At 45.3% G+C, this 11,956-nt stretch overlaps 1 protein-coding gene across 1 annotated transcript in view; it reads left to right on the top strand.

Annotated features, from left to right (window-relative positions):
- The first annotated feature begins 376 nt into the window (after positions 1-376).
- Positions 377-11,956, top strand: part of LOC132823260 (uncharacterized) — a 38,580-nt gene continuing 27,000 nt past the window's right edge. The window contains exons 1-4 of the mRNA XM_060836910.1: positions 377-436; positions 3,262-3,597; positions 5,781-6,053; positions 10,736-11,062. Of these exons, the coding sequence (XP_060692893.1) occupies positions 379-436; positions 3,262-3,597; positions 5,781-6,053; positions 10,736-11,062 (994 nt within the window). The 5' untranslated portion in view covers positions 377-378. The remainder of the gene's footprint in view (positions 437-3,261; positions 3,598-5,780; positions 6,054-10,735; positions 11,063-11,956) is intronic.

Raw genomic sequence — 11,956 nt, forward strand, 5'->3', positions numbered from 1 at the left:
AGCATTCAGCACCAAAAGATATTGTTGCTGTTGGAAAATACAAATGTCAAATTTTCTAATCAGTGAACAGAAATTGCTGGGAAATCCTTCTTCAGAAACGTTCTAAACAATGAAGTCTGACCAGGGCAACTGGATTCTCCCAGCAGACTTCTATATCATTATTCACTCCGTTGTAAATAGTTAGGTCTCAGAGGCCAAGATGTATGACCTGAGATTTCAGTTTTCAAAAAAAATACACCCTAATGTGGTAAACTGAATGGGGAAGTAAGATAATAGATTGCATCCTGTGAGATTAGTGACCGTTGCAGATGTTTGCACCAGTCAGAGCATTGCTGTTGCATAGAAGGACAGCAACAAGCAAAAAGTCAAAGTTCCACAATGCTGAGAGGGCTGATATATTTTGTTCTTTTGCTTCACAGCTCTGTTAACACACAAGGTAAGCAAATCTTGAGATTTATAAGAATAGTGCAGTTAGAATGTGGCATGTTCAGTTCAGTGGTTGTGACTCAAAAGGAATAAAAGGGAGAGAAGCAGAACGACAGTAAACAGAGGCTAGTGATTAATGGATGTCTTTCTTACCAGAGGAAGATTTTTACTGAATTATCCCAGGGATAGATGTTGGTACTCCTGTCCTGGTGTATAGGGCAACATTTTAAAAATTGCAGATGACTCAAAACTTAGAGACATTATGAAGTGTGGCACAAAACTTTAAAAGGATGTAGCCAACTTGGTGGAATAGGTGAACAAGTTGCAGATGTAGTTCAGTTGAAAGAAACTAAATGGTTTACTTTAGTAGATACAATGCAGAGAGACAGTCTAAAAAGATGGATTTTGTTGTTTGGATAGAAACTATTTTTTACTTTGCTGTTTTCATTCCTATTTTTATTATGTTGTTGTTGTGGTTCTGTTCGCTGAGCTGGGAATTTGTGTTGCAGACATTTCGTCCCCTGTCGAGGTGACATCCTCAGTGCTTGGGAGCTTCCTGTGAAGCACTTCTGTGATGTTTCCTTCGGCATTTATAATGGTTGACAGTTCCAGTTGTCCACTGCAGTGGCCGGTATATTGGGTCCAGGTCGTTGTGTTTGTTGATAGAATCTGTGGATGAGTGCCATTCCTCTAGGAATTCCCTGGCTGTTCTTAGTTTGGCTTGTCCTTTAATAGTAGTGTTGGCCCGGTCAAACTCATGTTGCTTGTCATCCGCGTGTGTGGCTACTAAGGATAGATTAGGTTAGATTACCTACAGTGTGGAAACGGGCCCTTTGGCCCAACAAGTCCACACTGACCCGCCGAAGCGCAACCCACCCATACCCCTACACTTACCCCTTCACCTAACACTATGGGCAATTTAGCATGGCCAATTCACCTGACCTGCACATCTTTGGACTGTGGGAGGAAACTGGAGCACCCGGAGGAAACCCACGCAGACACTGGTGGGGAGAATGTGCAAACTCCACACAGTCAGTCGACTGAGGCGGGAATTGAACCCAGGTCTCTGGCGCTGTGAGGCAACAGTGCTAACCACTGTGCCACCGTGCCACCCACGGTAGCTGGTCATGTCGTTTCGTGGTTAGTTAGTGTTCATGGATACGGATCTTTAGCTGTCTTACTGTTTGTCCTATGTAGTGTTTTGTGCAGTCCTTGCATGGGATTTTGTATACTACATCACAGAAGTGCTTCACAGGAGGCTCTCAAGCACTGAGGATGTCACCTAGGCAGGGGACGAAATGTCTGCAACACAAATTCCCAGCTCGGTAACAACGAGCACCCGAGCTACAAATCTCCTCACAAACTTTATTACATTGCTTTGTGAGTTAATTGCCTTGTCCTGAAGACAAAAGATGGAAAATTATAGGTCAATTAGCCTAACCTCAGTTGTTGGTAAAATTCTAGAATCCATCATTAAGGATGATGTTTCTAAATTCTTGGAAGAGCAGAGTCTGATTAGAAAAAGTCAACATGGATTTAGTAAGGGGAGGTCGTGCCTGACAAACCTGTTGGAATTCTTTGAAGAGTTGACAAGTAGGTTAGACCAGGAAAACCCAGTGGATGTGGTCTATATAGACTTCGAAAAGGCCTTTGATAACGTGCCACACGGGAGGCTGCTGAGCAAGGTGAGGGCCCATGGTGTTCGAGGTGAGCTACTGGTATGGATTGAGGATTGGCTGTCTGACAGAAGGCAGAGAGTTGGGATAAAAGGTTGTTTTTCGGAATGGCAGCCGGTGACAAGCGGTGTCCCGCAGGGTTCAGTGTTGGGGCAGCAGCTGTTCACATTATATATTAATAATCTGGATGACGGGACTGGGGGCATTCTAGCGAAGTTTGCCGATGACACGAAGTTAGGTGGACAGGCAGGTAGTACTGAGGAAGTGGGAAGGCTGCAGAAAGATCTCGACAGTTTGGGAGAGTGGTCCAGGAAATGACTGATGGAATTCAACGTGAGCAATTGCGAGGTCGTGCACTTTGGAAAAAAGAATAAAAGCATAGACTCCTTTCTAAACGGTGAGAAAATTCGTAAAGCCAAAGTACAAAGGGATCTGGGAGTGCTAGTCGAGGATTCTCTAAAGGTAAACATGCAGGGTGAGTCCATGATTAAGAAAGCGAATGCATTGTTGTCACTTATCTCAAGAGGGTTGGAATATAAAAGCACCGTTGTTCTACTGAGACTTTATAAAGCTCTGGTTAGGCCCCATTTGGAGTACTGTGTCCAGTTTTGGTCCCCACACCTCAGGAAGGACATACTGGCACTGGAACATGTCCAGCAGAGATTCACACAGATGATCACTGGAATGGTTGGTCTAACATACAAGGAATGGCTGAGGATCCTGGGATTGTATTCATTGGAGTTTAGAAGATTAAGGGGAGACTTAATATAAACTTACAAGATAATACATGGCTTGGAAAGGGTGGACACTAGGAAATTGTTTCCATTAGGCGAGGAGACTAGGACCCGTGGAAGAGCCTTAGAATTAGAGGGGGTAAATTCAGAACAGAAATGTGGAGACATTTCTTCAGCCAGAGAGTGGTGGGCCTGTGGAATTCATTGCCGCAGAGTGCAGTGGAGGCCGGGACACTAAGTGTCTTCAAGGCAGAGATTAATAGATTCTTGATGTCTTGAGGAATTAAGGGCTACAGGGAGAATGCTGGTAAGTGGAGTTGAAACGCCCATCAGCCATGATTGAATGGCGGAGTGGATTCGATGGGCCAAATGGCCTTACTTCCACTCCTATGTCTTATGGTCTTAAGTATTTCTGTTTCTTGCAGATGGCCCCATTAGGATTTACTTCTCAGAGCGAACAAAAGGTATTGTTCTTAATGGATCAGATATCCCTGCTCTGGGCTCCATTTTATGGGAATGGACCCCTCACCATCAACAACTGGCCACAAGGACATTGGTCAGACTGAAGACCAAAGGGCAAGGATGGAAAGCAGAGCAGTTTCATCAAGATATGCAAAACAATGAAACAAACTTCCACCTGAGAAATGACTCTCTCGATCTTTTAATTGAAAATGTGCTTGAAGCAGCTGGATTATTTACTTGTCGACAGACAGAACCTGAGGAGAAAATACTGAAACAGTATGAAATATTTGCTATCACAGGTGTGTAAGAAAAGGTTTTAAAATTGGATAAAATAGACTCCATCTATTGCTGTATAATTATACTTTTCTCCACATCTTGTGGAGAAGAAATCCACAGTGAGTATAAACACTTATATAAAATACTGGCCTAAATCTACTTCGTGATGATAAGGAAAGTTAACGACTTCTATGAGGTTTCTTCTGTTACTCCATGGCTGAAAACGATTTTTTTAAAGATGTACAGCAACAGGAAAATAACCAATCTGAGTGCTGGGGTTCAGTTAGCTCAGCTGGCTGAAAGCTGATTTGCAAAGCAGCTGGAAGCATTGGACCAAGTCACTTTGGTTCATTGTCAATACCTAGCTCTTCTGAAAACAAAAACAGAACACCGGATGCTGGAGGTCTGAAATAAAATAAAACACAGAAAGTACTGGTGAAATTCAGCAGGTCTGGCAGCATCTGCAGAGAGAGGAACAGAGTTAATGTTTTGAGTCTGACGTGACTCTGCTTCAGAACTGAAAGAGACTGAATAATGGTGGCTTTTTGTGAATTGACTGGGAGGTATTGACCTCACTCCAGCTGCCTCTATCTCTCCACTCTGCAGGCTCCCTGCCTCTATTCCTGATGAAGGGCTGCCTGACTCGCTGTGCTTTTCCAGCACCACTCTAATCCAGACTCTTTCTCACAAGAAGACAGGGCAGTGCCAGTGGGCACTGAGCTGGAGGACGTACCACATGCTGGCCCCACAGAAGCTTCTCCTAGCATTCAAAGTGTGGTGAGGCCTTACACTACTGCTCTTAGCTCTGTGGGAGTTCAGGCTGAGCCTAGTGCATTTACTTCTGGTGAGGACACACTGAGTGTGTCTGGGCCTTTGGGATGCAAATGTCACCCTCAAGTTAGGTCCATCACACCTCCAAGTCCAGCAGATTCTACAGTCGGGCAGGCTCCTGAGACTCCAGCTTCAGATCCCCAGACCGCATCGAAATGTAGTAAGAAAAAGAAAACCTCTTAAGGGCACATTGGTGTACAGGCCATGGACATGGTCAGTCCTGTGGGTTTGGTGCAGCTGTCTTTTCAAATAAGTTCTCATATTTATTAATAGATACTGACTTCTCACTAGCATTTGTTTGTGTGTGTCTCTGTGCCTCTAAAAATGCAAACTCAAAGGTACTGATGCCACCCACCCTTATCCATGGACCAAGGTGTGAAGTGATATGAGGCCAAGTGAATAGCCCTGAGATGCAACCGGGTCCAATCTAGGTATTAGGTGCCTGTCCCTGTGCCCAAAGTGTTCTTGTAGCAGCCTGTAGATGAGCTAGAGCACCCCAAAGTGCAGTGTCACAGCACAGAAATGTACAGTAAGTACATCATCTTGTGCCAGGATGGCATGGAAAGACTGGTCCATTTTGGATGCATGGACATGGAGTAGGCGCATCTCCAGCCCTAGAGCTTGCCCTGAAGTGTTGGTGCCAAGTGTCCAAGATGGCATTCAGAAAAGGAAGCAGAAGGCTGAAGTGGCCTTGACTTTCCCATCAGGAATTCCTGGTCTCGAGAATGATGCCATGCGCTAGTTTCTATCTGTTCTGTGACACAATGGTAAGGCTCATTGATAACAAACAATAATTTCCACTTGTTGGCATCTTGCCACTCCTGAGTGAGAAACTGGCGCTGAAATAATTCCTCTGAACCCTTCAGTTCCCAAGGAGAATCATGTTGGACTTGAAACGTTAACGCTGTTTCTCTCTCCGCAGATGTTGTCAGACCTGCAGAGTTTCTCGAGCATTCTCTATGTGCGCATGAAGGGACCTCCTTCAGCTGACCTTATGGATTCATGCTATGTGTGAGAGGTCCATACGGTAGGAATCCATGTGAGGATGTCCTTTGTGATGGTTAATAACTTTTCATCACCAATGATTGAAAAATCCTGTGGTCAAACTAACCTCTATCAGCAAGTTCAAGGAAGAATTAGGATGATAGTTGACAGAGTGTTTGAATAGTGTGTGAAATTGGCCAAATATGGAGTCCTTCTGAGGCCTTATTTTTCCCTATCATGCTAAGTATTCATCATTTCATCTGAACAGACGAGATTAGCATAACAAGGAAGAAACTGAATTGTAACCGAACTTGTCACTGTGACTCTACTGTGATTGGCATTAGTTGTTTTTTGTTACATTATTCCCTTTCTCATTCTTCTTTTAACACAGTTGAGCGAGATCCTCGCTATCCATTTCAAGGCAGTGATGTCTCCCTCAGTTGTACCATCTCCAGACTTGATGATACAATTACTCTTCAGCTGAAATCTGGAGCCCTATCTCAGCAGAACAGGACAAACAACTCAGATCCAATCCTACTGAATAACACAGTCTACCTGATATTGCAAGATAGTCAAATCAATGATGATAAACAATATTTATGTGAAATACAAGATAATGGAAGAACTGTTCATTCTGTTCCGATTGAATTGACCTTCAGTCCCTGTAAGTACAATGTCTACTTTGCAGTATTGGAAGAGAATGGAATAAAAAATCCTTTATTGTCACCAATACTCCAGTGTAGAAGTACCAGAGTACAATGAAATGTTTTTACAATGGCTGCCTGTAGTGGCACCAGCTTAGGTACAAGTACCTGGATACAAATCTTGAATACAAAAGAGGAATAAAAGGAAAAGTGGTAGAATTACTTTCAGTGTCTAAAAATATTTAGGATCATGGCAGTTATAACGTAGTTAAATGATTGACATGATAGTCTGGTAACGAATTTCAGACCAACATTACAATGCAACACCAGTGCAGCAGCTCAGTTAGTACGCAGGCTGACTGCCTGCTCCAGACCCCAGTCCAACATTAATCCTTCCCCTGCCACCGCAGGGACTGTAAAACCTGCACCCACACCTCCTCTCTCACCTCCATCCAAGGCCCTAAAGGAGTCTTCCACATCCATCAAAGTTTTACCTGCACATCTACTAATATCATTTATTGCATCCGTTGCTCCCGATGCGGTCTCCTCTACATCGGGGAGACTGGACACCTCCCAGCAGAGCGCTTTAGGGAACATCTGCGGGACACCCGCATCAATCGTGGCCCAACATTTCAACTCCTCCTCCCACTCTGCTGAGGACATGGAGGCCCTGGGCCTCCTTCACCGCCGCTCCCTCACCACCAGACGCCTGGAGGAAGAACGCCTCATCTTCCACCTTGGAACACTTCAACCCCAGGGCATCAATGTGGACTTCAACAGTTTCCTCATTTCCCCTCCCCCCCACATCACCTTAGTTCCAAACTTCTAGCTCAGCACTGTCCTCATGACTTGTCTGGACTTGTCCGACCTGCCTAGCTCCTTTTCCACCTATCCACTCCACCCTCTCCTCCCTGACCTATCATCTTCATCCCCTCCCCAACTCACCTATTATACTCGATGCTACTTTCTCCCCACCCCCACCCTACCCTAGCTTATCTCTCCACGCTTCAGGCTCACTGCCTTTATTCCTGATGAAGGGCTTTTGCCCGAAACGTCGATTTTGCTGCTCCTTGGATGCTGCCTGAACTGCTGTGCTCTTCCAGCACCACTGATCCAGAATCTGGTTTCCAGCATCTGCAGTCATTGTTTTTATCTAATATCAATCCCGCTCTGCTTCAGGCTCCAGTCCAACATCAATCCCGCTCTGCTCCAGGGGCCAGTTCAACACCAATCCCGCTCTGCTCCAGGCCCCAGTCCAACATCAATCCCGCTCTGCTCCAGGGGCCAGTTCAACTCCAATCCCGCTCTGCTCCAGGGGCCAGTCCAACACCAATCCCACTCTGCTCCAGGCCCCAGTCCAACATCAATCCCGCTCTGCTCCAGGCCCCAGTCCAACACCAATCCCGCTCTGCTCCAGGCCCCAGTCCAACACCAATCCCGCTCTGCTCCAGACTCCAGTCCAATACCAATCCCTCTCTGGTCCAGGTCTCAGTCCAACACCAATCCCGCTCTGGTCCAGGTCTCAGTCCAACACCAATTCCACTCTGCTCCTGGCCCCAGTCCAACACCAATCCCGCTCTGCTCCAGGCTCCAGTCCAACACCAATCCCGCTCTGCTCCAGGCTCCAGTCCAACACCAATCCCTCTCTGCTCCTGGCCCCAGTCCAACACTAATCCCGCTCTGTTCCAGGGTCCAGTTCAACACCAATCCCGCTCTGCTCCAGGTCTCAGTCCAACTGCAATCCCGCTCTGCTTCAGGCTCCAGTCCAACACTAATCCCGCTCTGTTCCAGGGGCCAGTTCAACACCAATTCTGCTCTGCTCCTGGCCCCAGTCCAACACCAATCCCACTCTGCTCCAGGCCCCAGTCCAACACCAATCCCACTCTGCTCCAGGCCCCAGTCCAACACTAATCCCGCTCTGCTCCAGGCCCCAGTCCAACACCAATCCCACTCTGCTCCAGGCCCCAGTCCAACACCAATCCCGCTCTGTTCCAGGTCTCAGTCCAACACCAATCCCGCTCTGCTCCAGGCTCCAGTCCAACACCAATCCCGCTCTGCTCCTGGCCCCAGTCCAACACCAATTCCGCTCTGCTCCTGGCCCCAGTCCAACACCAATCCCGCTCTGCTCCTGGCCCCAGTCCAACACCAATTCCGCTCTGCTCCTGGCCCCAGTCCAACACCAATCCTGTTCTGCTCCAGATCTTCGGTCTGCTCCACCAGACACTCTGCTCCATCAGGGCAAGTTACACTGCTCCACGACTTGCTTTTCCTCTCGCAGAATTCCAGAGCAGGTTTCCCTTGCAGTGCTCTGGAACACGCTTCCCCTCACTGCTCCGGGACACGCTTCCCCTGGTGCGACTCTGGGACATGCTTCCCCTTGCAGTGCTCTGGAACACGCTTCCCCTCACTGCTCTGGGACACGCTTCCTCTCCATGCTCTGGGATACACTTCCTCTCACTGCTCTGGGATACACTTCCTCTCACTGCTCCAGGACAAACTTCCCCTCACTGCCCTGGGACACACTTCCCCTGGTGTGACTCTGGGACATGCTTCCCCTTGAAGTGCTTTGGGACACGCTTCCCCTCACTGCTCTGGGACACGCTTCCCCTCACTGCTCAGGGACACACTTCCCCTCACTGCTCTGGGACACACTTCCCCTCACTGCTCTGGGACACACTTCCCCTCACTGCTCTGGGATACACTTCCTCTCACTGCTCCAGGACAAACTTCCCCTCACTGCCCTGGGACACACTTCCCCTGGTGTGACTCTGGGACATGCTTCCCCTTGAAGTGCTTTGGGACACGCTTCCCCTCACTGCTCTGGGACACGCTTCCCCTCACTGCTCAGGGACACACTTCCCCTCACTGCTCTGGGACACACTTCCCCTCACTGCTCAGGGACACACTTCCCCTCACTGCTCTGGGACACACTTCCCCTCACTGCTCTGGGATACACTTCCTCTCACTGCTCCAGGACAAACTTCCCTTCACTGCTCTGGGACATGCTTCCCCTTGTAGTGCTTTGGGACATCTTCCTCTCACTGCTCTGGGATGTGCTTCTCCCCGCTGCTCCGGGACAAGCTTTCCTTCATGCTGCTCTGAAGGAATGGCAATGATGGAAATTAAAAGAAAGAAATAGAACAGATGGAGCAGCGGAGCTCCAGGTGGAGTGTTCTACTCTGCTGCCACCTTGCCACAAATAAATATTAATCATTAATGTATAATTGTTTCTGAAGAGTATCTTTTACATGCAGTGCCACAATGTGAGATACATACCAAATCCCACAGACATGCTGAAACCTCCCTGCATCTCCATCTTTCTATTTGTGTAATGTGAAGACCTCTCTGAGAACTAAAAACTCACTACTCCTGAAAGATTAAAAAAATCTGTCTCCTGATTGGTGTGCTTAAATCAGTAAACAAGCTATATTTTTGCACCAATCTTGAATTGGCTTTTGTGCGAATGAAGTTAGAATGAGATGAAAGATGTTCCATCTTACCATGTGCAGGAGAACAGGAGTATCAGGAGGAGATTACTGCAATTGCTGTGATAGAGCTCATAGATCAGATGCTCGTAATGTTTCTGAAGTTGATGCTGGGTCGAGTGTTAGTGTTACTACTGGCATTTGTTCTGTTGTTGATGTTAATTCAGAGATTGGTGTTGACGTTGTTCTGATGTTAATGTTAATTCTGACTTTGGTGTTGGGATGTGTTCTGATGTTGATGTTAATTCAGAGATTGGTGTTGACGTTGTTCTGATGTTAATGTTAATTCTGACTTTGGTGTTGGGGTGTGTTCTGATGTTGATGTTAATTCAGAGATTGGTGTTGACATTGTTCTGATGTTAATGTTAATTCAGGTGTTGGTACTGATGTTCGTTATGATGTTGATGCTGGTTTGGGTTCTGATACTATTTTTGGTGCTGGTGCTGGTGTTGGTTTGAGGGTTCACTTCAATGTTGGTACTAGTTCTTCTGTTTGTTGTTTGGTGCTTGTTCAGGTTCTGGTAATGGTGTTGTTTCTGGTACTGGTCTTGTTGGTGGTTTTGTTACAAGTACTGATGATGTTACTAGTTGCAGTGATCCTGCTCATGGTGTTTCTGATCAGGTTGTTCGCAATGATGTCAGTGTTAGTTTTGGTGCCTGTAGAGATAGAGATTTTGGATTAGGTCCTGCTTTGAAAGAGAGAGAGCACCAGGTCAACTGGAACAAAAGGGCAAATGAAACGAAGAGTAATTGTAAGCATTGTTAGAATTTGTGGCCACAAGACTGCCATTGCAAACAGTCTATTTTGTGTATCTGCTGCTATCCAACCTTGTGCTTGTTCTAAGTGTGATTTGTTGTTCACCAGTGGGAATCTCATGGAATTTGGAATTTCATGTACTTCTTTGAGATAGGTGTTGTAATATACCTGAAATTAATGCTATTATTTATTGAGGATTCTTTATAGTGGGTGGAAATCAAAGCCCAAACCTATTGTGCAAGGCATGTTTTCTCTCTCTCTCTTTCTCCTTCTCCCTCTTATCTTGTCAACTGCACTTGTCCCTTTTATCTTGTACTAGATGCTTTATTAGGTGCTCCCACCTCACTGAAAATGTGGAATATTTTTAAAGCTATTTCTTTTATACTGGCAATGACAACAAATGGTTGACGTCCTCTTTGTCCATGTTTCTTTGATTCTTTGTTCATCTCTGTCTATTTCAGCTGATTTTGGTCGGCAGTATACAAGTTATTGGCCTATTTTGGACAATAATTCACTGAACCTGAACTGTAGATGTAAGTCGCAGTACAATTTGTCCACGTGGACTTTGGAAATTTACAATCAAAGAAGAATGAAGGTGATATCTTCTGATAATAAAGGCAAAAGGAATGCAAGCATCTCAAAGTTTCAGAATCGAGTCGTCCAGCAACATTTTAATGGGATGAACTTTCCTCTAAAGGTTTTTCCTGTACAGTTTGAAGACGCAGGAACTTACACATGTACCATGGACACATTGGAAGCAGTGAAAATCAAACTGATCACTATCCAAGGTATGTCCAAGAATTTCACCACAGCAGGGCTAAAGTAAATCACAAGCTCCATCTGTCTCCAGTGGTATCTCCAGTGGGACACTGGCAGATTAAACCCTGTGAGAATAGCAGAAATGTACACTTCTATTGTTTCTGTAGGGACACTCCAGGTCTGTTGTGTGGTTATAGCAGAAAAAAAAATCTTTCATTTACAAGTGATAACTTTCCATTACCACCAAATATCTCAGTTTTTTTAATAGCCAACGCAACTCATTTTGAAGTCTCTTCACAATTCAGACTAGTACTAAAGGCAAAAGGAGTGACATCTGATAGCTGCATTATCAAAACAAATAAAAACAGTTATTGCAATTGATTGAAAAAAGGTTAAAAAAAAGCCAATTCCTTTCACCAGGTCATGACCTCATGAACCGAGTTGAAATTCTTAAACTCTGTCAAGTGTCAGCATTGATAGCTGCAGCCCTCACCATCAGCAATATCTCCAATATATGACATTGATCATGAAAATAATTGCACGTAACTGCTGATGAATGCAATATTGAGAATGGATGAGAGATCTAGAGTCAGAATATGACAAAAGGCTATTATCCAAGAGGTTTCAAATTATGTTAAAAATCACAGAACATCAGGTTATAGACAAACAGGTGTAGTTGGAAGTACTAGATTTAGGAGTGCTGCTCCTGCATCTTGTTACTAGTATGGCAGGATCATAAAACATAGAATTTATAACAAAGGCTCATAGTGCCATGCAATTAAAATGATATATTGAACAAATCTAGGTTGCTGTTAAGTCTTTCAGCTTTAGAATGGGTTACAGGTTTTGTTTCATTAATATGTAAATCCCTGAACTTCTTTAAATCACATTCTCGAGATAACTTAAAGCTTTATTTATCTCAG

The sequence above is a fragment of the Hemiscyllium ocellatum genome, chromosome 16 (assembly GCF_020745735.1).
Source record: "Hemiscyllium ocellatum isolate sHemOce1 chromosome 16, sHemOce1.pat.X.cur, whole genome shotgun sequence".
Lineage (NCBI taxonomy): Eukaryota > Metazoa > Chordata > Chondrichthyes > Orectolobiformes > Hemiscylliidae > Hemiscyllium > Hemiscyllium ocellatum.